The 25399-nt window shown below is 55.9% G+C and overlaps 1 protein-coding gene across 8 annotated transcripts; it reads right to left on the reverse strand.

Moving 5' to 3' along the window:
• Positions 1-906: 906 nt before the first annotated feature.
• IKBKE (inhibitor of nuclear factor kappa B kinase subunit epsilon) lies at positions 907-23176 on the reverse strand. 8 transcript variants are annotated; one of them, XM_032611595.1, is made up of 23 exons: positions 22943-23156; positions 22257-22346; positions 20488-20602; positions 19673-19813; positions 19174-19303; positions 17978-18159; positions 17372-17532; positions 16458-16568; positions 15981-16160; positions 15197-15393; positions 14914-15078; positions 14368-14432; positions 14186-14277; positions 13939-14025; positions 11533-11608; positions 11305-11417; positions 9371-9447; positions 6766-6805; positions 5941-6042; positions 4525-4621; positions 3667-3779; positions 3409-3480; positions 907-1716 (listed from the first exon to the last, which is right to left on the reverse strand). In XM_032611595.1, exons 3-23 carry the CDS (start codon positions 20572-20574, stop codon positions 1683-1685), a joined length of 2322 nt encoding a protein of 773 aa, XP_032467486.1. In that variant the 5' UTR covers positions 20575-20602; positions 22257-22346; positions 22943-23156; the 3' UTR covers positions 907-1682. The 8 variants fall into 8 exon arrangements, 6 of the variants coding, with proteins under 6 accessions (XP_032467486.1, XP_032467500.1, XP_032467493.1 ...); XM_032611609.1 differs by having other exon boundaries at positions 909-1716; positions 19745-19813; XM_032611602.1 differs by having other exon boundaries at positions 909-1716; positions 11533-11602.
• Between the last annotated feature and the right edge of the window lie 2223 nt (positions 23177-25399).

Raw genomic sequence — 25399 nt, forward strand, 5'->3', positions numbered from 1 at the left:
CGAAGGCTCCAAAAACATTGTCAGGAAGGATTTCTAGGGTTATCTGGGGGTAAAGCATAGTGTTGTCTTCATGTTTCAAAGCACAAAGTAGGGCTTCTCACTCTTTTCGCTCCCACGGTGGGGCTACTCTACTGCATCACCCTTTCCCCATCCCCAGGCTAGGTGGGTAGTCCAGCCCTGGTTAAGGGAAAGCTGGATATATTGCAGGGGAAGGACTAAACCTGCACAAATCTGAATGCCTCACCCCGGCATCGTTCTAGCTTCTAGGCAAAATGAGGAATGTTCAAAACGACCCATAGTACTACTCTCACCTGACATTTAGGACACAGCCTATGTTTTGAACGGTGGAGCGGGGGGTGGGGGGAAAGGAATAGGCAATTAGATGGTGGATTTGAGGTTAAAAAAAAAAAGACCCGGGGCTTCCCTGGTGGCGCAGTGGTTGAGAGTCCGCCTGCCGATGCAGGGAACATGGTCTGGGAAGATCCCACATGCTGCGGAGCGGCTGGGCCCGTGAGCCATGGCCGCTGAGCCTGCGCGTCCGGAGCCAGTGCTCCGCAACGGGAGAGGCCACAGCAGTGAGAGGCCCATGTACCGCAAAAAAAAAAAAAAAAGAAAAAGACCCTTCTCTGTAAGTTCCAGGCCCTCACAGAGCTCCCCAGATGACAGGGAGCAGAAAAAGAGAAGGAGTGGAAAGGCAAGCCCTCCCAGCAGGAGGGCATGGTCCCTGGGCTCCTCTCTGAAATCAGGGCCCATCTGGGGGGAGGCAGGAATCAGGAAGCGAGCAGTCCTGCCCCCATTTCCCAATCCTCCCCCTCACAGATCCCCACCCTGTGCAGTGCCTGACTGGTTGCCAAGCACACCCAGACGAGCCTTTCCCACCTCCCAGATGCAGCCCGTGAGAGCCACTCAAACAGAAAAGAATGTCAAGTTTATTTCACTTCTTGAAGATGCAGGCCTTGATTTCCTCAGGGCTCTGGACTTACGGGCCTGTGCTAATTGGCACGGCTACTGTTGAGACTGCTGGCTACAAACCCCAGAACCTGGTGGTGCCTCAGAGGGACAGGGGAAAGGGTCCCCAAGACACTGGCATCCGGCCTCGACCACCTGCTTTCTCAGCCTTAGGCTCAGCCAGACCAGAGGAGAAGGGAACTTGGGCTCTGTCATGCCTGGGGCCACGTGTGGTAACCCTCAGATATCGTGGGAGCAGGGAGAGGGCTGTGTGTTCAATGTAGAACACCTTAAGAGGAAGGAAGACTGAGATGAGGTTGTTTGACCCCAGGAGGCCTCCTCTTCTGTTCCCTGAGGAGTAAAGCCCTATAAACCAGAGGGGGTGGGAGGGAGGGGCTTTCGGAGCCTCTTCTCCCCACAGCCCAGCCAGGTTCAGCTATACAGGCCAGGGCAACAGAGGAGCTGTACCTGAGTCTACGTAAGATTCAAAGGTCAGCCTGGGCAGTGGGGCCAGGATCCAGAGATGGCCTGGTGCCCCAGGTCCTGCTGTGCTGCTTCCCGAAGAGAGGCAGTGGAAGGTAATGCTGGCAAAATCTCCTGGCCGTCAGGCGGGAGAGAGGTAGGCTGATGAGATGTGACCAGGTATCGTCCTGTGTTGGGTCCCCCAGTGCAGGCAGGAGAGCAGTGTCTGAACGATTCTAATGCTTCAGGATTCCTCGTGCACCCCCCAGAGTTCAGATGTCAGGAGCCGATGGGACCCTACTTAACCTGTAAAGAGAGGCTCAGGTTAACTTCTGCCCAGGTAGAGAAGCCTGCAGACCATACTCCAGGGCCCAACACAATCAACTTCCAGAACACCAAGCCATTCGAATCCCCAGCTCTCCTCTTGTAGCATCTGTGTCCACCGACAGGAACTCTCTGGTTCCCATCCCTGACTACACGTTAGAATCTTCTGGAAAGCTTATAAAAATCCCCAAATCCAAGCTGCACCTAGAGTCTCTGGGGACAAGACCTAGGCATCTGTACTTTTAAAAGCTCCCTTGGTGACTCCAACGCAGCCAAGGGTTAAGAGGAGGGGAAAAGGAATTCAAATTGTTTCTTTAGGCTCTTTGGTTACAGCTCTGAACAAGGAAGCAAAAATTCACTAAAATAAAATTTTGAGCTATCTGTAAATAGACTACAAATCACAGCGAGAGAAATTTATGTCAGCACTAAAATTATAACTTCCTGCCCCTGAGGGCTAATTTGGAAAGTTTTTCTAAGAAGCTGTCAAATTTCCTCTTTGCAGACATTTAAGAGGATGGGTTCTCCCCTTGCTGGAATGGAACATGGGATGTCCTCAACCCAAGGACCCTCTGAAACTCTAGGAACAACCATGAGCTCTGCTCCTGGCTTCCCTACCTCCTGGCCCCAATTCTGGCACCCCAGACTGGCGTGACCTCTGGGGAGCACCTACCATTTGGTGAGTCCCCCTTCTGTGCACCCTCCCCGCCCCAGCACATTGCATATCTCATCCTGTTTAATTCCTGCATTAACACAATGAGGTAGGAATCACTAGGCCTATTTTTCAGCTCAGAGCCAAACAAACCTCCCAGGGTCACACAGTTTGTAAGAAGCAGAGTCAGGGTCAAACCCTGTTGGAATCTCTGCAGACTTTCCACTGTGCCACTGGTTCCCAAACGGGGAAGTGACAGACATAAGGATGATGGGGAGGATGTGGGAGGTGCGTGCACGCACGCGTGAGTGTGCATATGTGTAAACAGGGCTGACTTTCAGGGCGAGGACCATCCTTGATTCTGAGATTGTATTCTTCCTTCTCTTTGGTGTTAAAATGCGCCTTATAAAGGGGGACTTCTAAATGGCACGGTTTTTTCCCTTTCAATTCTGCTTACTGCGTAATATGAGAAGTTGGTCACTCTGTCATTTTCCAGTTTTCTTTTGTGAATTTTACTGCTGTACAAAATCCAAAAGGCTGAGCCCTGCTGCATCCGCCAGCATCTTCCCCAGTACCTGCCCGCTCCCCCTGCCCCGCAAGGAAGGGACTCGATCAGGTGATGATGCAGAGACTCTAACACTGGGCCTGCAGCCCTGCGCAGTTCTCCCCAGCTCTGTGCTTCATTTCCTGGTTCATCACCATTCTGAGGATGGTCGTAAAGGTGACAGGAGCCGGTTTGCATGGGGCGTGAGGCAGAGTCCATGTTCACAGAGATCTGGACACAGCCGCAAATCCACGTGCCTCCCAGCCCCCATCTCTGACTGCACCGAGGCGCATGTCCTCCAGACTACGGTGAAAGCCTACACCTGGTGAGGACACCGACTCACCTGTGCATAAGGCCCTGATGTGACTGGAATATGGGCCCCCGTCATCAAGCCTGCTTGGGCATGCACGGGGCCTGTGCCCCAGGGGCGAGGGCAGTCTGAGGGCCCAGCCTCCCCACTGCCCGCACAGTGGGGTCTCACCCTTCGATGACGCGGTTGTTGTCCTGGAGGTCAGACGCCAGCACCTTCATCTCCTTGCAGAGCTCTTGCATGCTGTCCAAGGCAGAGGCGAGAGAGGCAGCGGTGGCTAAGGCCCAAGTCGCTCTGCCCAGACCCCTTCCAGGGAGGCCCCCCTTCCTCCACAGCCCCACCGAGCCTCCTTCCTGCCTCCTGGGCCTGGCAAGAGGCGAAGCCCCTCACACACACACATACACACACACCCCTCTCTCTGGCACTTACTGGAAAACCAGGTCCTTTAGTGCAGGGCTAGGATAAGGAGCTGTAGTGGGTGGTGAGGCCTGAGCCTCCTTTGTTCTGTCCTGCAGGAGCTGGTGAGATAGCCAGTCAAGGATCTGAAAGAACCACACGTTAGTCAGAAAGGATAAGCCAGCTCATGTGTGGAGGGCAGCGGAGGTGTAGGGAGGGGTAAGAAATCCGTGATACAATGACCCCCAGCCCGCATCCCTGGAGTGTCAGGAATTTCCCACAAGCCCCTCCTTCTCATCCTGGGAGCACAGCTGGCACAAGCACCATCACTGTGTGTGCTTGTGTTTAGGGGTGCAGATTGCCAAGCTCCCGTTTGTGTCTGACCTGCACCTGTCATGACACAGTTGGAGCCGGGAGCTGCGGAGAAGGGGTGGGGGCAGCCCAGCACCGTCTCGGAAAGAATGTGCCCTGTGCTGGGGGCTGGGGAAGAGCATGTGGGCCTTGCTCCTTGAAGAACAGCCCTTCTCTGTCCCTGATGGCAAAGCAAGTGGCTTCTCAGAGCGGCCTGAGTTGGTCTCTTCTAGGAAAGCAGATCAGAAGACAAGGAGCGTTCATATCGCCCCCCTCAGGGAGCCTCCCAGGCTGCACAGGGCAGAGAGGGAGACGTCTCAGCATTTTGGAGCCTCTGCCCTTGCAGCGAGTGGCCTTCAGTCTGAGAACACTAGGAACTGCCGTCCACACTGGTGGATCAGAGACCTCCCATCCACACCAAAGTGTTTGGACTTGGTCAAGGGCAGCTCTGCCCCGAGGCAGGGGAATGGCCCGGATGCCCTCCAGGTGCCCGATTGGTCCAGTTCTCCTCAGCAGCCCCGGGGCCCCGAAGCTCCCCACCTTGCTGAGGCTCTCCTGGGCTCCCTGGGCTTCTGTGTTACAGGCGGCCACGGAGCAGCCCACCAGGCGCAGGTGGTTCCTGGTCTCATGCACCACCCTCAAGAGAGCAGAGAAATGTCAGAGCCCGGCCCACTCACTCTCACCGGGGCCCACCCAGCAGTTCGGTCACCACACAGACACGGAGGAGAGGCTTTCCAGGTGGCAGAGGCTGGATCTGGTGGGTGCCAGGCACTGGCCTCCCTCGCTGCCTCTGCCTTTCCAGCTGTGCCCTCAGCCCTCACCTGTCCCAGCTAAGGAGGCTGATGAGCACTCTGACCGGGGCTAGTGAGGGTCCTGGCGGAACCACAGTGGGAGCTGCAAATACACCTGCCTCAGGCCGGGCCACATAAGCCGGTGAGGGTGAGCAAGGGCCCGGGTCAGGCTCTGGAGAGGCAGGGACCGCCTGCACTGGGACACTTAAAACGGGAACTGCCCACGTTCCCATTTCCAGGGCAGATCAAAGTCAAGACTCTGTTATGAATTCTCTTCTCTCTCTAAGTGGAGGGAGAGAGGAGGAACATCGCCCCATGGCACAGAACGTACACCAAGTCCTGGAGGGGTTCTACCAGTGGTCGATCCTCAACTCTGGTTACACATTAGAATCACGCAAGGAGCATTTCAATACTGCCATCCAAACCCTACTCCAGACCAATTTAAGTCAGAATTTGGGGTGGCTTGGGTTGGGGAGATGGGAAACAGTATTTTAATGTAAGGGGTAGGTGAGTGTTTGAGTCTCAGCCCCATAATAAGCCCACAGGTCACGTGGGCCACAGAACCAGCAGCACCTGGGAAACTGTCCTCTTGTCTCAGGACGGGAAGGGGAAGGCACTTGTCTGAGAGGCAGAAGCCAAAACTCCTATAAGGGACAGTGTGCAAGGGGGATTCTATATAAGGGCCTCTGCCTGTCCCTGCTTCCCAGACCACTTGTCCTCATCCCAGAGGGATCTTGTGTTTTCCCCAGAGAGGGGGCTTCTGAACACAACCACCTGGGACATGGAAAGAATCTAGATTTTAGAGGCAGTCATACCCATATGCCAGTCCTGGGTCTGCTATTTACTAGCGGTGTCGTATTAAGGAAGCAACCTGTTCTCTGAGCCTCAGTTTCCTCATCTGTGAAATGGGGTGACAGTATCCACTGCATAGGGTAGACATTGCGGGATTAAATGAGTTAATGTATAGAAATCACCCAGCATACTACCCTGGTCCACCCAGGGCCAAAAAACCACCCCCCCCTTTTTTTTTTTTTTGCTTTTGTTCCTTTACTACCACCTCCCTCTCAGTTGGGGCTCTGCAAAGCCCAGGGCTGTCTGAAGCCAGGAAGGGCCAGGCCAGGAGGGCCCTGAGGACCATGAGTTCAAGAGTGAGGGCCAATGTTACCTCATTCTCTTGCCATGCGTGGCCAGGGATGCCTGGTACTTCTGCACACGCTCCTCCTGGAACACCTGCAGGAGCCTTTTGGCTAAATGACTAAAATTCACCCTGAAAAGACAGAAACAGAGGCACAAAGATGAGAAGCCAGAGCCACCTGAGCACAAACCTAGCATCCCTGGGTCTTCCTCACCCAAATGTCCAGCCCCTGGCTCCACAGCAGGGCCGCCTCTCCCAAGGCGCCTATCCCACTTAATGTGCATCATGGCCAGCAGAGTGGCTGGCACAAAGCAACTCCAACAGAGGGATGTGGGAGAAGGACAATGGACCTCAGGGAACACACACACTCTTGAGCTCAGCCCCCAGAGGGAAGGAGAGATGGTCGTGTATGTGTGTGTGTGTGGAGTCAGGGGTGGGGGCAGAACTGGGGGAGTGAGTCTCCAAAAAAGCATAAAATCATGGAGGACTTCCTGGAAGAATAGAGTGTCCAGGAGACAGAGGAGCAGAGGGAAGCCCAAAGGAGAGCCCAGGCAGAGGCCAGAAGCAGAAAGTAGTAGGTGGTAAGTCAGCGAGGACACCTAAGGAAAGAAATCCTTCAAACAATCGTGTTTCATACCAGAAGTCAATCCAGTTTCCATCAAGACTGCTGCTGAGACACCACCCTCCCCTGGCCCCAGATAACCTTCCCAGAGGTAGTTAACCCCTTTTCCTCCTGCCCAGCTGTGGCCTGGGACCAGGGCCCTTTACCACCTCTTGTCTGGCACAGAGACTCGCTCTGCCCTGGTGACACCCACCCTCCGCTCCACCCGCCTGCCAGGGGGGACAGGCACTCACTTATCCAGCTTGTGAATCTGCTCCTCGTTGTAGCCAAGCCCTGAAGGAAACAGACAGGGCCAAGGTCACCTATTCAAGCAGTCAACAGAACCGAATGGCGCAAGGGTTGGCAACAACTGCAAAGCGAAGGCAGCAGCCTGGGCCCTGCTCCACGGAGCTCACAGCCCAGCGGAGCCAGGAAGGACAAACGGAGGGAAACAAGCCCAAGACACTGCATTATGACCAGGTAGGGGTCCACCTGGGCCAGGCAAGCCCGCAGTGGAGGGAGTGGAGGGATGGGTGCTCGGGGAACACTTCAGGTGGACAGTCGTGGATGAGATGGGGCTTGAAGGATGTGTGGTCAGCCCTGACCCCTCATCCAATCCCCTTCCCAGTGTGGCTGATGCCTACAGCCTATTGACCCCATCCCTGAATATCCAGGCTGCAGGCAGAGCCACCTGGGCTCTGCAGCAATGCGCTGGATAAGCCAGGCCACCACCCTCGACCTCCACTTTTCAGCGCAGCCACTTTTGCCAGTAGGGCTGAAGTTTTCACTACCTTGGCTTCTCCTGATGCTCTCTGCGCTAGGGAGATGCTGCCCCCTGCTGGGCTTCAGGGGAATGGCCTCTGCAGGCCAAGATGAAGCGATGAGGAGATTCACCTTGCTGCCTGCCCCCACCCCTCCCCTAATAGCAGAATCACCTCCCTGGCCTCTTGGTCCTGGGCCGTGCGCTCAGGCAGCTGACTTATGAAGTCCAAGCGACTGATCTGGGATGAGGCCCAGCTCTGCCCCCTCTTAGCGGGAGGCTATAGGCAAGTGATTTTTGCCTCATCCATCACATGTAACACACAGGATGGGTGTGAGGGTAAAGTGAGAAAGTGCCCTGAAAACGATGGAGCATTTTCCAGAATGGCATCTTTCCACACCCCAAGTGTTGGCGGTTAAGTGTTATTCTTCCCGGTTCATTTTTAACTTTAATAAAGGACTCTTGCAAACTAATACAAATCAAACTCTTTGAGGCTGTAAAATGGGGTGGTTAAAAGCACCTGGACCTAGGTTGGGTTACTTAACCTTCCTGTGTCTCAGTTTCCTCATCTATAAAACGGGGAGGGTAACAGTGTCTAGAGCATTAAATAAATTAAGGACACGCAAAGCCCATAGGACTGTGCCCAGCACATGGGAGGTGCTCAGAAATGTCATGGTCATAGGATGACGGAATTCCAGTGACGGAGGCAGAAAAGCCTCTGAAGGTCTCCTAAAATCACAGCAAAGGTGGCCAACTGGGTGTTAGGCCAGGCTTCCTGAGCCCAAGGTCCCCCTGGTTTCAGGGAACATGGGAGTCTCAGTTCTCCTGTCTCCTGTGACGCTCCCCCTCCAAGGTCAGATCCAGAGGCGGGACTGAGTTTCCCATCTTCTAGAATCTGCATGTCCAATGTGGTGGCCATGTGGCTGCTGAGAACTTGAAATGTGACAGTACGGCTAATGTGACTGAGTACCCGAATTTTTAATGTTAATTTAATGAATTCGACTAAATTTTAAACCTGAAGCAGTGTACGATGTTTTTTCCCCATCAAACACAGCTTTATTATGTTGCTGAGACTACATTTCATTTTGTTAAAAAATGAGCTTCCAAATAGAGATGGCCAATGAGTGTAAAACACACGTGGGATTGTGAAGACTTGGCACAAAAGAGAATGTAAAATATCTCTTGAATAATTGTTTCTATGGATTACATGCTGAAAATGACAACTTGAATATATGGCGTTGTATAAAATATGTTATTAAAATAAATTTCCCTTGTTTCTTTCTACTTTTTTAAATTTTGGCTACTAGCAAACTTAAAATTACAAACGTGCCTGGCATTGTATTCCTATGGGACAGGGCTTTTTAGATAATCCTAGGGACAGCAGAGAATTTGCAGTCAGGCGCAAGCCCTCAAGTATGGATTTCCTGCACATTAGGAAATGCTGGGGGGCATGGGTGGGCGAGAGTGTCGGTGTCGGTTCCTGGAGTGTTAGCTCCCCAACCCCGAGAGTCACCTGGAGCCTCCCCAGGCTCCCCCCACAACCCCCCCGCTGCTGTCAGCCCCAGCCCTGGGTTTGACCCTCCCCTACCCCAGGATGGACGAGAAGCTTCCCATCCCTGGGCCTGTAAATGAGCTGCCCCTGCCCAGAGGGTCTTTGTGAGGCTCCGTAGATAATGCGGGCCAAGTGCCTGGACTAATGACTCTATGGTATTTCTCCCGATCCTCCCTTTTCTGCAAAGCCTGACTAACGCTTCAGTGAGCCAAAGTCACAACGGATAGGGAAACACTCCTTAAACTGTAAAGTTCCCTGCAAAGGTGAGGGGTCTCTTTCAAGGCCACCACGTCTATAGCATCCAGGCCTCAGCTGAGCCCCGATGTGGCAACAGGCAAAGGTGGAAAGGCTTCACGTCCCTCACTGGTGTGCAGGCAGCGACCTTGCCCTAGACCAGCGGCACCCGGGCACCACGGAGCACCACCCGCGTAGTGGGCCTCCAGCAGCGCCACTGGATGGAGTGTTAGGGACAGCCAGCTAACCCAAGGGAGGGAAGGGGGGAGGGAGGGGAGAGCATGAGGAGTGTTTTGCTCTCCCTGTGGCTCACCTGGCCTCATCCTGGATTTCTTGAACTGTTTGTAAATGAGATACATCTTGTCCAAACAGCACTGAATCTGCTGGATGCTGTGGGCATGAGACAGGGATCAGGTGATGGAAGAATCAAACAGCACAGGTAAGGGGTGAGGGAGGGGAAGGGATGGCGGTGGGAGGAGGGAAGCTGTCTCCCTGCAATAGAAGCCTCATTGCCATAGTTTTGGGGGCCAATCTGGGAGTGGGGGTGACTCTTCCGTTTCTAAACTTGTTTGAGGTACCCTCGGGTTAGCCATTCAGTCACCTCTCATTCCTGTGTTTATTCTTTCTCTCTTACACACACACACACACACACACACAGGAAGAAGCCAAGCAGGACAGGCGACAGGAAAGTGGCCTTTGCTACACAACAGGGCTTGAGAACCGGCTCCGGGAAGGAGCCTTGGACCCTGAAACAGGAGAGCCTGGTGGTGGCAGCTGCGTGTGGGAGCAGAATAGGAACGTCTCTTCTGTCACCTGGCAAGGGCAGAAGTCGTGCTTTCTGAGAATACCCAACGCCTGGTACATAGAAGGGACTTCAATCGTGCATCAACAACCCTTGTTTAAAACAAGAACGGATCACGGTCTTTGGTCCTGCCTGCAGGCAGGGGAATTCGGGACATGACCTCTCTGCCCTCTTGGCCTGGGGTTTAAGGTCATTATTGTTTCTTCCTTCCCCTTTTCAGGATACAAACACTTTGTCTGAGATGTTGGGGGTGTTTGTGGGTGGGGGTTTATCCCTCATCCTCGGGCCTATTTAGCTCTACTTCTTCCCTGCAGCTCCTCCCAGGACCCTGTCTCAGCTATTTCTGAAGCTGGACTTGGGGCACAGCCCAAGCGTGTTCCCAGGATTCTGCGGACCCCAGACTCCTGCCCTCCTGGAACCTGGGGTGGACAAGACCCCAGGTCCAGTCTTTATCCAAAGGGCTTGAGCCAGATGTATTCTAAATTCAGAACTATCTTCTGATTTGAGAAAGGCGGTCCAGTATACATACACTATACTGTGGAATTCCCTCAGAGGGCATGGTCTGGGGCAGTACTCCCTCATCACATACCCTCAAGTCTTCAGAGAGCTGAAAGAATATTCACCCTAAGTGAGATAAATAAAGACTAGGAAGGGCTTCGTGTCAGTTGAGGTCAGGTTTTACAGCCAAAACAGCGAAGAAACACCCTGTGGTTTTCAGAGCTTTCTGAATTCAGAACTGAGGACCAGGCATGCAGCTCTGCAAGGGCGCTGACTGCGGGGGGTATGGGGCTGTTTGAGGAGCCGGACCACGTCCAGGTCAGAGCAGAGCGGGAGGCAGGGGCTCCACACACCGGGCTGTGAGGGCAGGGGTGCTGGGGATTTTTCTGTCTGTTTAAAGGGAGACTGGGGATTCAGAGCTCGAAAATCCGTGGCGCAGGCCAAGCACGTAGGCTTTGGAGGTAGGCAGACCTGAGCCGGAGCCTTATGTCTGTCATTTGTCATTTATTGCCTTGTGACTCGGGGCAAACTAAGCTCCCTGAGTGAGCTTCCTCACCTATAAAAGGAGCATAAGAGTAGTAGTATCGTTATTGTTTTGAGGATTAAATGGTAGAAGTAGGAGGACCTATTCGAGGGTCTGACGCAGAGCAAGGGTTCAGAAGAGGTAGGGAACTCAATTATTCTTTTACTTAGAACTATTGCACCTGCTAATATTTGTAATTCACTCTCTAACTCCCAGGTGGAGGCGAGACCCCAGATCCTTTTCTCCTTCTGGCCAGTCTCATGGGAGGGTCTTGTACATTCCTGGATCCCCTACCCCCAGCCCCAGGCCCCAGCATCCTTGCCAAGATAAGGGAGAAGGCAGGCTGACTCCTAAAGAGGCTACTGGGCCTTCTGTGCTCTGTGCACCCCCCAAACCCCCCCACCAAGAAGAAAATCCCACAGACCTTCTGTCCGCATGTACCTGATCCCGGTTCTTCATCAGCTCAGAGCTCAGGTTGCTTAGGGTCATCTTGGTCTCTGTGATATTATGGGAACATCTGGAGAGGACCTCAGCCAACTGCGGGACACAAAGGCAGACCCCCATGGGGGCCTCAGCTGGAGGCTCCGATGGGAAGCCTCCCCGCAGCCCGCTCTACGCCTGACAGCCCCTCACCAACCCCAGCCTCACTCACGGTCCGCAGCTTGGACCTCAGCTCTGCGGCCCTCTTCAGTTCCTGGATCTCAGGCACCCCAGCCACGTTGCTGAACCTCGAGGGAAGGGTTAAAATCGACGTGAGGAACATGACAACCAGACACCAAGTGTGTCTTGGATTGGATCCTGGTTGGGATGAAAACAGCTAGAAAAGAACACTTGGGGGATTACCAAATTTGAGTATGGATGGGTACTACAGAGGAGATGGAATGTTTTGACACAGAGGGGGCAGAGATCATAAGCTGAGAAAAGCAGGTTATAAAACAGCAAGTAGGGCTTCCCTGGTGGCGCCGTGATTGAGAGTCCGCCTGCCGATGCAGGGGACGCGGGTTCGTGCCCCGATCCGGGCAGATCCCACATGCCGCAGAGCGGCTGGGCCCGTGAGCCATGGCCGCTGAGCCTGCGCGTCCGGAGCCTGTGCTCCGCAACGGGAGAGGCCACAACAGTGAGAGGACGGCATATCACAAAAAAAAAAAAAAAAAAAAATTTCAGGTTCCGCTGTGGGAGGAGCTAGTGGCTTCAGACCTTAGAAGAACCGACAGGTCTGAGCGTGTTCAGAAAAGAATGAGACTGTGACGCATGGGAGCTGGGAGGCCTCCGAGGTAATCCAGTCCCCTCATTTTGAAAATGAGGAAATAGAGGCCCAGGTAGGAAAGGCGACAATGGTCTGAGGCTAACAGTGAGTTAATGAAGAGCTTGGGCCGGGCCTTCTGACCCTCGGCCCAGTGCTCTTCCTCGTGGGAGAATGAAACAGGCCTCAAAGCAGGCACTTGCCTGACCCTGAGCTCTCCACACCCACCACACCTCAGAGGAGGTCTTGGAGCCAGAACGGGAGAAACAGCGGCCAGCAGACCCCGGGACTCCAGCCCTGGGGCTAGCCTGTCGCTCTCCACACTCGTCAGCCCAGGGAAGGCGGGCAAACAACCAGATGCTCTCTCTATACATTTCTTTCTCACTCAAGAACCTAGAATAGATCCTTGTTGGTCATGTTAGCGAGGTCCAACCTCTCATCTGGACCCTAGGACCTGCCTGCACTCTCCTCTTCCCTCTGTCCCTCTCCAATTCCACTCTGGGACGTGCTCCACTATGACTGTGGCTTCAGCAAACCTCAGCAGCACCTCCCCACCCCTCCCATCACGTCTCTGCATAGGGCCTTCCCACCCCAGGTATTTGCTCACATTCTGGCCTTGACAGCCTCCCTTCTTCCGGGTCTTCCTGGCTGCATCTGCCCATCTCTCGTCTCTCTTTACCCAACCGTCCTGCCATGTGCACATGCTGGGGAAGGGCTGTCCTCCAGGGCCGTCTGCAGGCCTGGGGCCACATCCAGCCCTGGAAGCCCGCTCTGTGCCTGGGCAGATGTCTGCTCAGAGGGACTCCACCACAGCGCTGCCGGTGGATCTTGCCCTCTGCAGCCCCTCTTCTCTGTCCCTATTTGAAGGTGGCTCAGCCATGCCAGGGACTCATCTGGAGACTCTCCTCCCTGCCTGGCCACCACCCTGTCTACCCTACGGTCAGTGTCGCTGCTGCCGAGCACCAGGTGGAGGGCAAGTCTGCAGTGAGTCGCCCTGCTCCTGGGAAACTCCCAGGACCTTCCTGAGGACAAGGGCTGCGGGACGTGACGGGTAGCACACCGGGCCTGTTTGGCACAGTCTCTGCTCTTCTGCCACCACCTGTCACCGGGAGAGGCTCCAGCCACCATCAGCTTCCCTGGGCCACAGGGCTCCCACCTCTCACTTGTACCGTAGCCCCTGCCGCCTTCTCAGCAGCGCGCTGGCCATTGGAGTCTTCCTGCTTATCTCCAGACCCTCCAGCTTGATGTCCTCCTCCCCAGTCTCTCCCTTTCTGTAACCCATCACGCCTAATTAGCCCAAGTCAGAGGAGTGGAGGGTGTGGATTTCCAAGGACTAGGGCAGGGGATCCCGGGAGGCGGGGACAGTTTCAGGCCCAGAGGAAACAGGAGGAGGTGTGTGGAGGATGAGACCGCCTAGGTCTCCATCCTGTCAAGTCCAGGGGACCGTGTGCGAGTGTGAGTGCTTCTCCCAGAGCCCTGCTCCAGGGCCTTGTGCAGGTGAGCAGTTTAAATCTTCAGAGGGGGGACTGGTAGGACAGAGGCCCCTTCCTGGGGCAGGGAGGCTGCCTCGGTACCTGGCGGGGCAGTGCCCTCACAGGTCCGGCCCCCTGAAGTGAGGGACTGGTTGGTGGGGGCAGGGATGGGGAGGGAGCGCCCTCTCCGTTCTAGCATGGCAGGGAAGTCGGGAGCTCTGGGTGGGAGGGGACAAGGGGCGTTGTTGGAAAGATTGGGGTGAGGAACAGACAGAGAGAAGGGCTGATGGGTCTGAGCGGGGCTCATGCCGGCTGAGGCCCCCACCCTGGACGGAACACCCACCTCTCAGTGCCGAGGCTGCTGCTGAGGAAGAGGAGGGCCATCCTCGTGACCTCCAGCGTCCGCCTGCACGTGGCCTGGAGTGACTCCCTGCCAAGGGGAGCCTGAGTCAGAGCTGCCTTCTCCCAGGGGAATGAGGGCACTGTGCCCATAGGCACAGCCCCAGGGCGGTGTTGGAAGGGGTCTGGGTTGCCTGTCCTACCCTGCCCACCCTCCTTGCCCTCCCCACCCAGCCCTTGGGGGTACTCACACGAACCAGTGCAGCCCCCGAAGCATCAGCTCCTGTCCTGTCAGCAAGGCCTGTGCCAGCCGCAGGGCCTGGTAGCCGGCACCCAACACACCCTGGAGCACAGAGGTGGGCAGGGTCAGGTCCCGTACCCCGAACCCCTGCATGAACTACCCCCTCCCTGCCACCTGGGGGCCACCCCTCACCTTGGCCGTGTTGTAATCTGCCTGCAGGTCCACTTTGGGGAAAAACTTGGGGATGTCCAGAGCAGCTGCAGATAAAGACCTGGTCTGAGGGGGGCTGCCTGTCCGGCCCCGGATGAGGTCTGAGCTCATCATTCCTTATTTCCAGCTCACACTCAGCCCTCGCCACCTATCTGCCACCTCAAGCTTCCCAACTCACCTAGAGCCCCGACCTTCTAAGCCTTAAAGGCACTGAATGGGCTTCTTTACAATTGCAGTCCCTCACTGCCCCCTTGTGTCCACTCTGGAGAACTACAGCCTCATGCCCAAGGCCCCATCTCAACAGCAGAAAATAGGCTAAGAGCACCCCTCACACTCCGGGGTTTCAAGGTCAATTCCCCTCCCAGCCTTGGAGACCCTGAAGAGGAGGCATCATTCAGATGAGAAGGAGGGATATTTTTGCTAGAACTTGGAGGACAAAGCTCTGGACCCCTGACCACCTTCTCTTCTCTCCAGCAGCTTAGGCTCCTGCTTCCTCCAAACCAAACTATTGGAGGCTTCCCCACCAACCACAGACTGTGGAGACCACATTGAATCCACATCTCCCTGTTTCCATTGGAGTTTCTTTCCCAGATCTTTGGACGCTGTGAAGCAGGTTGGGCAGGCCACCAGCCCGAGTCACATGGCATTTCAGAGGCGCATGCAGAATTAGAACCCAGATCTGCCTTCTACACCCTGGGGACCCAAAGAAACACCCACAAGAAAATGAATCAGTATCCTGGATTATAAACCCCTGCCCCTTGGAAGAGAATGTGAGGAGGAGAAAAGATACAGCCTGGGTGGCCCTACTCACGGTCCCTGAAGGCCAGTCCCTTGGGGGTCTCACTGACCATGCTGAACAGGGTCAGGGGGCTGCTTGCTGTCGTGTGGGCGATGTGCTGTGCTGAGAGGCTGGGCTCGAGGACACAGAGGTGACCCTCAAAGAGGTACTCCTGGTGCTGGGGGGCCACGTTGGTCTGCTTGTACACGGCCTCTAGAAAGATGGCTATCCTAGACACACCAGAGGCAGAGAGAGGGGAGGGGGAGGGGAGGGCATGTCAGCAGGCAGGATACAGGGTCAGGGTGACCCGAAGCCCAGCTAAGACTTTGGGTTCTGCTTTTCAGAGGGAGGGACTGGGTGATTTTCTCTCTAGGGCGGGGAGATGAAGGACAGAGCTCATGTCTTATAGTGGATGGAGACAAAGTGGGGATAGAACTCAAGAAGCCTTCACATCTCTTCCTGCCACACTTCCATTAAAACTCACCTAGTCCCAGAGCATGCTCCAGACATACAGGATTCCATGAGTAATACACTGGGGAAATGCACTGCCATACACACACACACACACACACACACACACACACACTCACACCCCTCAGGAGATTTATAATGCATCAGCTTTATAAAGTTTGCCGAATCTCTCAAGTCCAGCAGCAAGGAGGCCTGTTTAACATTAACTTGGTGGAACTAGTATTTTTCCAAAGTAAGATTGGACCCAGAAGCTTCCAAATCTAAACTGCCCACAGAGCACTGCCCAGGACACACCCCTGTGCTCGGGGAGAGAAGGCTCGCGCCGCCCTCGCTCGCGCCCACTCACGTGTTGTGCGCGTGGATGTAGACGTGGTGCACGACAGCCTGCGGCAAGGAGAAGACGTGGACGACAACTCGCTGCAGGATGTCACTGGTCTCCGCAAAGAACTGGTCGAAGCCCCAGCACTTGGCCTGCTCCACCTCCAGGATGTTGGCCAGGATGGGCACCAGCTGGCTCTGCAGCCCCCTGCCCCCCGGGACATGGAGACTGTCAGGGGCCAGGGCCCGGAGTTGGCCTCCTCAAGTAGGTAATAGGGGCCTTCCATGAGAATGTCCTGAAGAGCCAGGGCCAAGGGGTGGGATGGAGAGGAAGAGCTGGAAGGGTCTTCCAGCATCCAGATGGAGAAACTGGGGCTAGAAAGGGAGAGTGGTGTACCCAAGCTGCCAGCACACAGGGTGCTCCGCCGGACCGGGCCTCCGCTGAGAGAAGGACATCGGCCCAGACTCGGGTCTGTGTCTGCCCCTTCTGCAGGGTCCCACTCACATGGACAGCTGACAGGTGATGGGGAGGGTGTAGCTCCACTCCAGGGGCCCGTTCTCCAGCCTCTGAGTGCCTGCAATGGCCCCGGTTGGCTTCTCCGTGGTGATCCGGTACCTGGGGGGAGACAGGACCAAGTCAGCAGGAGCCTCCAGCCCATCACACTTCAAGGGATGATGGACTCAGCCCGGAGGGCTCAGGGCACAGGGGCAAGTCACCCAGCTGCCCCGAGGCACCCTGAGAATGGAAATTGAGAGTCTGGCTAGCAGTCCTGATGCTCCCCAGTCAAGTTCTCCACTCTCTCCTCTGTCCATTTCCTCTGCCCCCTCACCACACATCCGTGCCCACCTGCCTCCACACCTGCGCCTGCACTGTGGTCGGCCCCCGTAGTCTCCCCTCCACCTCACTATTCCAACCTCCCCTCCCTCCAAAGTCCAGCTACCCTGACAGCCCCCATCCAAGTCACAGCTTGACCCCTGAGCTGAAGGGGCATTGACCTTCCTGCAAATCCACTTTAAATCTCTGTTGCTCTGGGTCTCCAGCTACTTCTGTATCAGACAGCAGAAAACCATGAGGGAGCCAGGACCTGGGATCAGGTGGCTAGGTCCTTGCCCTTCCCCTTTGCCCCTGGCAGGCTCTGCAACCTTGGCCAAGTCGCTCTGGGAGCCTCAGTTGAGATGTGGTGAGCCACAAATGGAGGGGGGTGCTCAAGGGAAGCCCTGAACTAAGTTCTCCCATCAGGAAGGGACAGGGCTCAGCCTCTTGTTTGATGGACTGATATCCAAGGATCCAAAAGAAGCCTGCGTCGGGGGCAGACCAGGAGGACCGCAGAGTCAGAGGCAGAATAGGGGACACAGCAGGGACTAGAAGGGAAGGCCCAGGGTCCGCCCCTTCGCCCCCTGCCCGGCGGCCCACCGTACATGATCTCCTTGTTGCGTCGGGGCCCTCCAAAGGGGACGAAGGGCAGGCTGCCAGTGGCTGCATGGTACAGGGTCACCCCAATGCTCCAGAGATCCACGGCCACCCCAAAAGCTTTCTGTTGGGGCTTGCGAAGCACTGCCCGCTCATACATGTCAGGGTGCTGCAGGAGGGGGAACCAGAGAGCTGTCATGGAGGGGAAAGGGAGCGAGCACCTGAGCACACCCCATTCAGACCCCCTTCTCCCACTTTCAGGAGGAAACAGAACCGTCAGAATGCATCTCCTTTGTCATCTCAAAAATAAGCATGTGCTTATCCAAAGCACCCCTCCCCCCAATCCCAGCCTCTGCCCTGAGGGAAGAGGTGACCATCAGTGCTCCATCCTCCATGAGTATCCTATCAAGGACTTAACTGAACAGGGGAGGCCTGGGCAGGCTGCAGCATTGCCTTTCGGCCTTAGAGAACAGAACAAATTGTTCTGGTTGGGGATAGGGGGTGAAAGAGAGATAACCCTGCCGGACACAGGAAGATTGGACAGAGCCCCTCAGAGGGGCACTGAGAGCCACAAGGTGAGGGGCAGCCAGCTGCAGGGGAAGCCCTCCGCTCACCAGGTACTCCTCGGTGCCGTAGACCGAGACGAACTTCTCGTCGTCATCCAGCTCCCGGGCTGCCCCGAAGTCCGTCAGCTTGTAGATGCTCCGCCCCTCCTCCCCGACCAGGCGCAAGATATTCCCGGGCTTGATGTCCCGGTGGACGATGCCGTTCTCCCGCAGGTGGTTCACGCCGGCCACTGAGACAGAGGGAAGACCGCTAGTGGCTCCGGCCAGGGACAGCCCAGTGTCAAGGCGCATCTCGGGGGAAGGATCCACATAGACAGAGAGTGGCAACTCACGGGCCACCGGGGCCCCAGCAGCAGCAGGAGAACAGAGACAGGCACAGAGCAAAGGATGGGGGTCCCAAGGAGGTGGGGTGTCGAGGTCTCATTGGGGTTCCCTAAGAAACTGAGAGGAATGGCGGCTGTGTCTCCCAGAGGAGGGCACTCTCCTCCCTACCAGTCTTTAAAAATTATTATTATTGTTGTTAATTGCGGTAAAATATACCTAACATAAAATTTACATTTTAACCATTTTTAAGTGTACACATCAGGGGCATTAAATGCACTGACACTGCTGTGCTACCATCCCCACCATCCACCTCCAGGACTTTGTCAACTTCCCAGACAGAAATTCTACCTATTAAACACTCACTCTCCATCCCCCCACCCCAGCCTCTGGCAATCACATTCCACTTTCTATCTCTAGGGACCTGACCTCTCTAGGTCCCTCACATAAAAGGAATCATATGGTAGTTGTCCTCGTGTGGCTGGCTTTTTTCGCTCAGCACAATGTCTTCCAGGCTCATCCGCGTGTCCTTTCTAAGGCTGACTAGTATCCCATCATACGTATATCCCATGTTTTGTTTATCCATTCGGCTGTCTGTGACATTTGGGTTGTTTTTGCCTCGTGGCTATTGTGAATAATGCTGTTATGAACACTGGTGTACAACCTCTTGTAAATTTTATGCTGAAATTGGAGTTTTAAACTGCTGATTAGAGGAGTCAGACACTTGGGTTCTGTCTGTTCCTTAGCATCTGTGCCAGGTCTGTGGATGGGGAGCCTCTTAGCTTCCAATGTTCTACTGTGTTTGGATACTTGTTCCAGAAATACCATACCCCTCTGGGACTTCACCTGCTGCTGAGGGCTGGGTCTGCGGCTGGCCTGAGGTGGGGAGGGGGGTCCCCGGTGGGAGTCAGGGAGGGGCTTACCCACACAGCGCAGCACCACCAGGAACTCGTCCTCGGGCAGCCCAAAGGCGTTCTCAGGGCTCTCCAGCGCACTCAGAAGGCTCCCGCTGGAGCAGTACTCCATCACCAGCACCTTCTGCCGGCTGCCCCCCTGTAGGGGACAGAGGGAGGCTTGGGGAGGAGGGCGCTTCTCCTCCCCTTCCTCAAGACGGGGTGGCTCACCCTAGAGCCCAAAGCCCCCATTTCTCTAGGTCTCCGCTTCTAGCTGGCCTTCCTTCCTTTGGCCTCAAACTGAGCCCAAGGTCACCTTTTTCAGGAAGGCTTCTTTGATTAGGCCTCACTCCCCATCCTTACTTTGCCCCCAGGCCCCTGGCACCCTTTACCCCTCTCTGGCCAACCTGCCGGCCGACCTGCAGGTGAGCATGTACCCAAGTCTCTATTATTACGTGACCTGTGACCCTTCCCCGCCTGTCAGAGTCAAGGACAAGACCGTCTTCCTCCGACCAAGCACTGGACCCACCGTCTCCTCCACCGCAAAGAACTTGATGATGTTCTGGTGGCTCAGCTTCCGCAGGACCTCAAACTCCCTCACCTGCACCTCGCGGGGTCGCAGGTAGCTGGCCGTGTTGAAGACCTTCACAGCAACCAGCTCCCCGGATTTCTGCCATGGGGGATAACATAAATGGCACCCCTGCCCTGGGAGCGCACCCCCTCCCGGGCCTCCGTTCAGCCTTTCCCGCCAGCCTAACCCCAGGGATGAGCGAAGGCAGCCTGGTTGGGGCTGGGGGCTCCCACCCTCAGCTCCTTCCCCTCCTCAGAGGGTGCACAGCCCGTCCCGCAGCACTGGGAGATGACAGGAGCTTGGCACCCCTGGGACCCTGCAGGGGGTGGTTTGTTGTTACTGCTACTGTTGCCATTGGCAGTAACTACGGTGGCAGCTAATACTCCTTGGCCTTAGCAGTCACGTCTGTCTGGCTTCAGCTCTCAAGTACAAGATAGTGCAGTGTGTCTCATATTCAGTGCAGCTCTCCATCAGAATAAAGGCAGGATAAATCCAAACGAGTCCCGCTTCCCACCTCTGCTATTCCTAGATTTGCTGCCACCTCCCTTGGATGTTGGCTGTGTCTTCAGCCCTTTCTCTCCAGCCCGCAACCGTGCCTGACAGAAGCTTCATCCCAAGGAGCCCTCTTCAGATCCCCACACCTCTGCTCCACTTCAGAGGGCACAGAACAAAGTCAGAGAACCCTGCCCAGCCATCTCACACCACCTTTCATGCCCACCGGGGGCCGACTTCCTGGTTGCGAGGGGGCCGGGGTGGGCTGGGCTGCATCCTACCTTGTTTCGGGCCTTGTACACACTGGCAGTGGCCCCCTGACCCAGCAGGTCATCCGTGTGCCACAGGTAATTGACGGTACTCTGCATCTCTTGCTCCCAGCTGGCCGGCCACCTTCTGCTCAGAAAAAGAACATACTGGGGTCTAGGATTCCACCCCTGACCTGGGGTGGACGCTGGTGGCCTGACAAGTAGCCCTGCCAAAGACCACCCCATGAAGGGCTCCATGTGGCCATTCCAGAGGCAAGGGGGCAGGGGAAGTGTGAAGCACAGAAAGGTTAAGTAACTTCTACAAAAAGAAGCACAGCCACTGGGCCCTCAGACCACAGCTGGGGCCTGTCCCACTGCAGGGCATTCTACCTGTCCCGACTCCCCAGGTCCCTGTCAACGCCCTCCCCAGACAGGTCGTTCTGCGGAGACAAACCCTTTTCTCTGTCACTTCTCCCAGGCACTGTGAGTTCTGGGGGGTTTGGCATCCAGGCCTGGGATTGTCCCAGGAAGCAGAAATAGTGCTTGAAGCAAGAGCCCCAGGTTAGACAGTGTCAACCACATCACCACAAATCTCCAGGATTGCAACACGAGCCTGGAGCCCCTCCCCACTGCTCGCCTGGGCCCACCACTTCCTGCTGCTGTCAGCTAACACGGCCAGGTCAGAGCTGCTCAGGAGAAGAAAGCACTGCTGTGGAGAGAGCGTGTGGGTGAGTGTGAGTGTGTGTGAGTGAGCATGTATGTGTGTACTTATGAGTGTGTGTGTGTGTGTGTGTGTGGAGGGGGTGGGAGAGGCAGGAGGCCATCAAATCGAAAAGCTCAGGAGCCTGTGGAAGGATCTGAAACCGCTCTACAACTCTGTTTCCCATCTTTGCCCTCATCCTCTTCTCTCCAAAGGCCAGTTCCTCTAAAGCAGTTGGCTGCAGACAGCGTAGCCTCAGAAGTTACATTCGGTGCTTCTCTGAAGAATAGGGCCATGGCTGGTCTTTATGGGATGGCTGGGAGGAACATAAGAAGGGCCACCACCCCTTAAATACTCTCAAATAAGGCTGAACTAGACAGGGCTGCTTCCTCTTCCATCACCTTAAAGGTTGTCAATCCTAGGGTCACCATGCCTGGAATCTCACTGTTCCTTAGCTTTGAGCCTTCTCTCTGTAATCTTTTTTTGTTTGTTTTTTTTTAAATGGAAATCCTGAGGAGGTCGATTGTTTGAGCCAGAGGCCACTTGGAGAGATCAGAGGTCAATTCCAGTTTCAGAAGATGTATTAGTGTTTGCATTTTCTAGAAGCAGCTGAGGGGCTGAGAGTCCTTATGAAGACAATGTAATAGCTTAGCAGGAATGAGTTGGTGAGATTTTCCCCTCTGAGGCTGAGGAGGAATCGGCCCGCGGGCCTGGGGCTGTGAAACCAGGTAGAGCATCCTGAAATCAAGGCCAAGGGCCCAGCCAGGGGAGATTTCACCACCTTCAAAATCCTCCCCGGGGCTGGTGCTGGGGCAGAGCACAGCCAAAGGTCTAAGGAATGGGCAGTGTGGCATAGAGGGCAGAGCCTAGCCAGGCTGGCATGCCCTGGGCTCTGCTCCTGGCCCTGCCAGGGCTATGCTTAGGAGCTGATGGGCAGCACATCTGGTCCGGTCGGCATGCTCTGTGCCTCCCAGCCCAGCAGCTGGTGCACAGAAGGGCTCACTATCCTACAGCAGCGGTTGGATGGATGGGAGCCAGGAACCCCCGTAGTCCCACCCACCTTCCTCCTCCTCCGGGCTCTGCAGTACCTAAAAGCACTTACCCTGTGCTCTGAGCAGCCCCGGATCAGGCAAAGACTCTCCCCAGCAAGTGTGTGTTATGTTTTCTGTCTGTGGCAAGTCCAGGAGCTGAGCTACACCGGAAAGAGGAAGGCGGATGAGAGGCACCCCTGGGCGCCGTTTGATTCTCAGCCTCCGTCAAAGGCCCCCGGCCCCAGCCCTTTAACCCTTTCCTGTTTGTCACCCTCCCCCACAGAGCTGGGGGTTTCCAGCCCAATTCCCCAGCTCCAGGAGACTCTCCTCGCCACTCCCACCCCCAGGACCTGGGCCAGTGGGAAGGACCCCAGGAGAGGTGAGGGCAGGCACCAGAAGAAGCCAGGCAGAAGAATAGTACAGAGGCAGAGCTGAAGGCTGGCTTCGGGTGTTGGGAAGCAGAGCCCCGGAAGGGAGCATCGTAGGTGGACTGCAGCTCTCCTCTACGCCACTCCTTCCTTGCCTCTCATGGGCCTCCAAACAGTCCTTGGCAAGGGTGCCCACCTGAGATGGAGCACAGGGCACCTCTGGGGGCGTAGGGAGGAGCCTCCGCCGCAGAGAGATACAGGGAGGGGACGTGGGCCGGCCTGGAGAGCAGCTGTGACAGGCCAGCTCCCCAGCACTCTGCTAAGTGCTGTCTTGCAGCTGCCTGGCGCCCCGGCTTCCCCATTCAACGCCCTCCCTGCCATGGACTCACCCCATCTCGGCTGTGGGGCATGCAGGCTTGTGGGACTGCGTGACGCCCCCCGAGCTTTCAGGGCTTGTTGTCATTCATGGGCAGCGCCCATAGCATCCTGGTGGCCACGGGCCCTGGGAACCTGAAGATGGGCCAGTTGAAGTGGCCGCGTGCCACCCTGGGAGCTGGGAGAACTGGGAGCAAAGGCCAACACTCAGCTCAGCTCCCTGCCGGCTCTCAGTTCTCTCACTTCCTGATTTCGTTCTTTCTCTCTCTTAAAGAGACAGAGGCAGCTGGACTGCCGCCACTACCCGCCCCCCCCCCCCCCCCCCCCCCCCCCCCCCCCCGGGCAGGAAGGAGAAGGAGGATGCTCTGAGTTCCCAAGTGGAGGCAACAGGCCCAGAGTCTGAACCACAGAGAGTCCGGGCACTGAGGCTGAGTGGCTGTGGTGGGCCGCTGGATGCTATTTCTGTACCTGCCGTGGTTCACTGGAGGAGGGAAGTTCAGACTCAGCCTCTACAGAGCAGGTTGCTCCAGTTAACCAAGTGGACAGCTGCCTGGGAAAGTGAACTTCCCACACCCAGGGGTCCCAGGGAGGTCCAGGACCTATGACCAGACACTTCTAGAAGTTGGATCTGACTCATCTTCCCAGTGAGCCTGCAGAGGTCCAAGAGCAAGCACTGCCCTCCACTATGACCTTGAGCACAGTATACGACCCCTGCCAGACACTCTTCTCACCCAAGGCATGAGAATGGTAACATGACACCATTGGTTGTGTGAGTGACATGGGACAGTATATTTGGAAATGCATGCGCAACTGGAAAGTGCTTTACAGAAGGCACTGAGGCTCATACACCTTCGGTAATTTGCCTGTGATCTTCAGAGATTCCTGGGGCTGGAACGCAGGTGTGCCAACTGCCCATTCAGGACTCACTGCCTCAAACCAAGTTCCCCAGGAGGCTGAAAAGGTCTGCCTGGCTCTGGTCAGCTCCAAGATGGCAGTTGGATAAGAAATGGTTAAAGCCAGGAAATTCCATGTTTCAATAGAAAGCTGGAGGGACTTCCCCATGGCCACACCTGGTGGTTTCCTCTGGCAGCCCCACCCCTAGTACAGTGACACCAGAACGGGGAGCCCAGTTGAGAACTGCCTTGTGCTCACATAGATACACTTACTGGTGCCCACCCCCCTCCTCGCAAGCAGCCAGGGCTGCTGGGTGCGACCCAGAGATGCTGTCCTGCCGTGTCTGACAGCAGGACTAGGAGAAACGTCCCTTAGACCTCTTGTTCTTCACCCAGGATTCCCAGTTTTCCCCCTGCCTGGCATACAGTAGAATTCCATTTCCTTGATTAGGCGGGGCCATGTGATTTCTTAACCAAAAGCATTTAATTGCTAAGGCAAGACACCCTGCTCCCCGCCAGCCCCTGTGACAGTGTGATTCTGTTAGATGTGGTGACTGCCTGCCCTCTCAGTCTGGGTCCTCGAGTGACCACAGAGCAGAGCTCCCCTGATGGCCCACAAGGGACATGTAGCTTTGGTGAGAAATCAACCCTTTTTATTTTTTTGTGGTATGCGGGCCTCTCACTGCTGTGGCCTCTCCCGCTGCGGAGCACAGGCTCCGGACGCGCAGGCTCAGCGGCCACGGCTCACGGGCCCAGCCGCTCCGCGGCATGTGGGATCCTCCCGGACCGGGGCACGAACCCGTGTCCCCTGCATCGGCAGGCGGACTCTCAACCACTGCGCCACCAGGGAAGCCCCCAACCTTTGTTGTTTTAAGCCAGTGGGATGTTCAACATTAACCCAGCCTATGGCTAAAGCTCTACTTGTTCCCCTCCACCACCCCCGCCCCCCCGCCCAACCGCCCGACGAACCTCCCTGGTCCTCACCAGCATCCCTACTCTGCTCTCTCTGCAGCAAGCCCGCTCTCTTTCCCAGAGTCTTCAGCACCCTGGAGTGCAATGACTGTGTGTCCAGCATCTACTAGGAAGCAGGCACTGTGTGCCGAGGACACAAAGGGGAGACTTAGTCACCCCCTCCGCCAGGAGCCGGGGTTCAGGACAGCATGGTGAATGAATGTTGTGAGATATATACTTCAGCAGGGAGTGATTCTGTGAGCCCAGTAGAGGGGGACTGCAGCGGGAAGGGGCAGCTGATGACCAAGAAGGGCTTGCAAGAAGAAAAGATACTCAACCAGACTTTGAAGGGAGGGGAGTTGGGCAGAGAAGAGGGGGTCAGAGGTATGGCATCCCAGGTCTTGGGAACACAGGCACAGGCTCAGAAGTACAAGGTGGGCAGTGAGCTGCTGTGTGGTGACAGACCAAATTTCGCTGGGCATGCTCTGTGAGGTCACATCCTCTGTGTGGACAAAAGGAATGAATGTCTTGCCTGTGGTTTTGAGCTGCTGGCCCGAGCTGGGCAGCATGTCCGTTGTTTCATCTGAGGAGGTACAGGAGCCTGGCAGGCTCCTGAGGGGAAGAGGA

Source organism: Phocoena sinus, chromosome 1, assembly GCF_008692025.1.
Source record: "Phocoena sinus isolate mPhoSin1 chromosome 1, mPhoSin1.pri, whole genome shotgun sequence".
Classification (NCBI taxonomy): Eukaryota; Metazoa; Chordata; class Mammalia; order Artiodactyla; family Phocoenidae; genus Phocoena; species Phocoena sinus.

Excerpts from the sequence above, each read along its gene's own strand:
- IKBKE (XM_032611595.1), bottom strand. The coding sequence starts at position 20,574 with ATGCAGAGTACCGTCAATTACCTGTGGCACACGGATGACCTGCTGGGT. Across the intron at positions 16,161-16,457 it reads ATCACCTGTCAGCTGTCCAT|GGGGCTGCAGAGCCAGCTGG; the intron begins GTGAGTGGGACC and ends CCCGGGGGGCAG. Across the intron at positions 15,079-15,196 it reads GGGACTGGCCTTCAGGGACC|GGTGTAGAAGGCAGATCTGG; the intron begins GTGAGTAGGGCC and ends TTGGGTCCCCAG.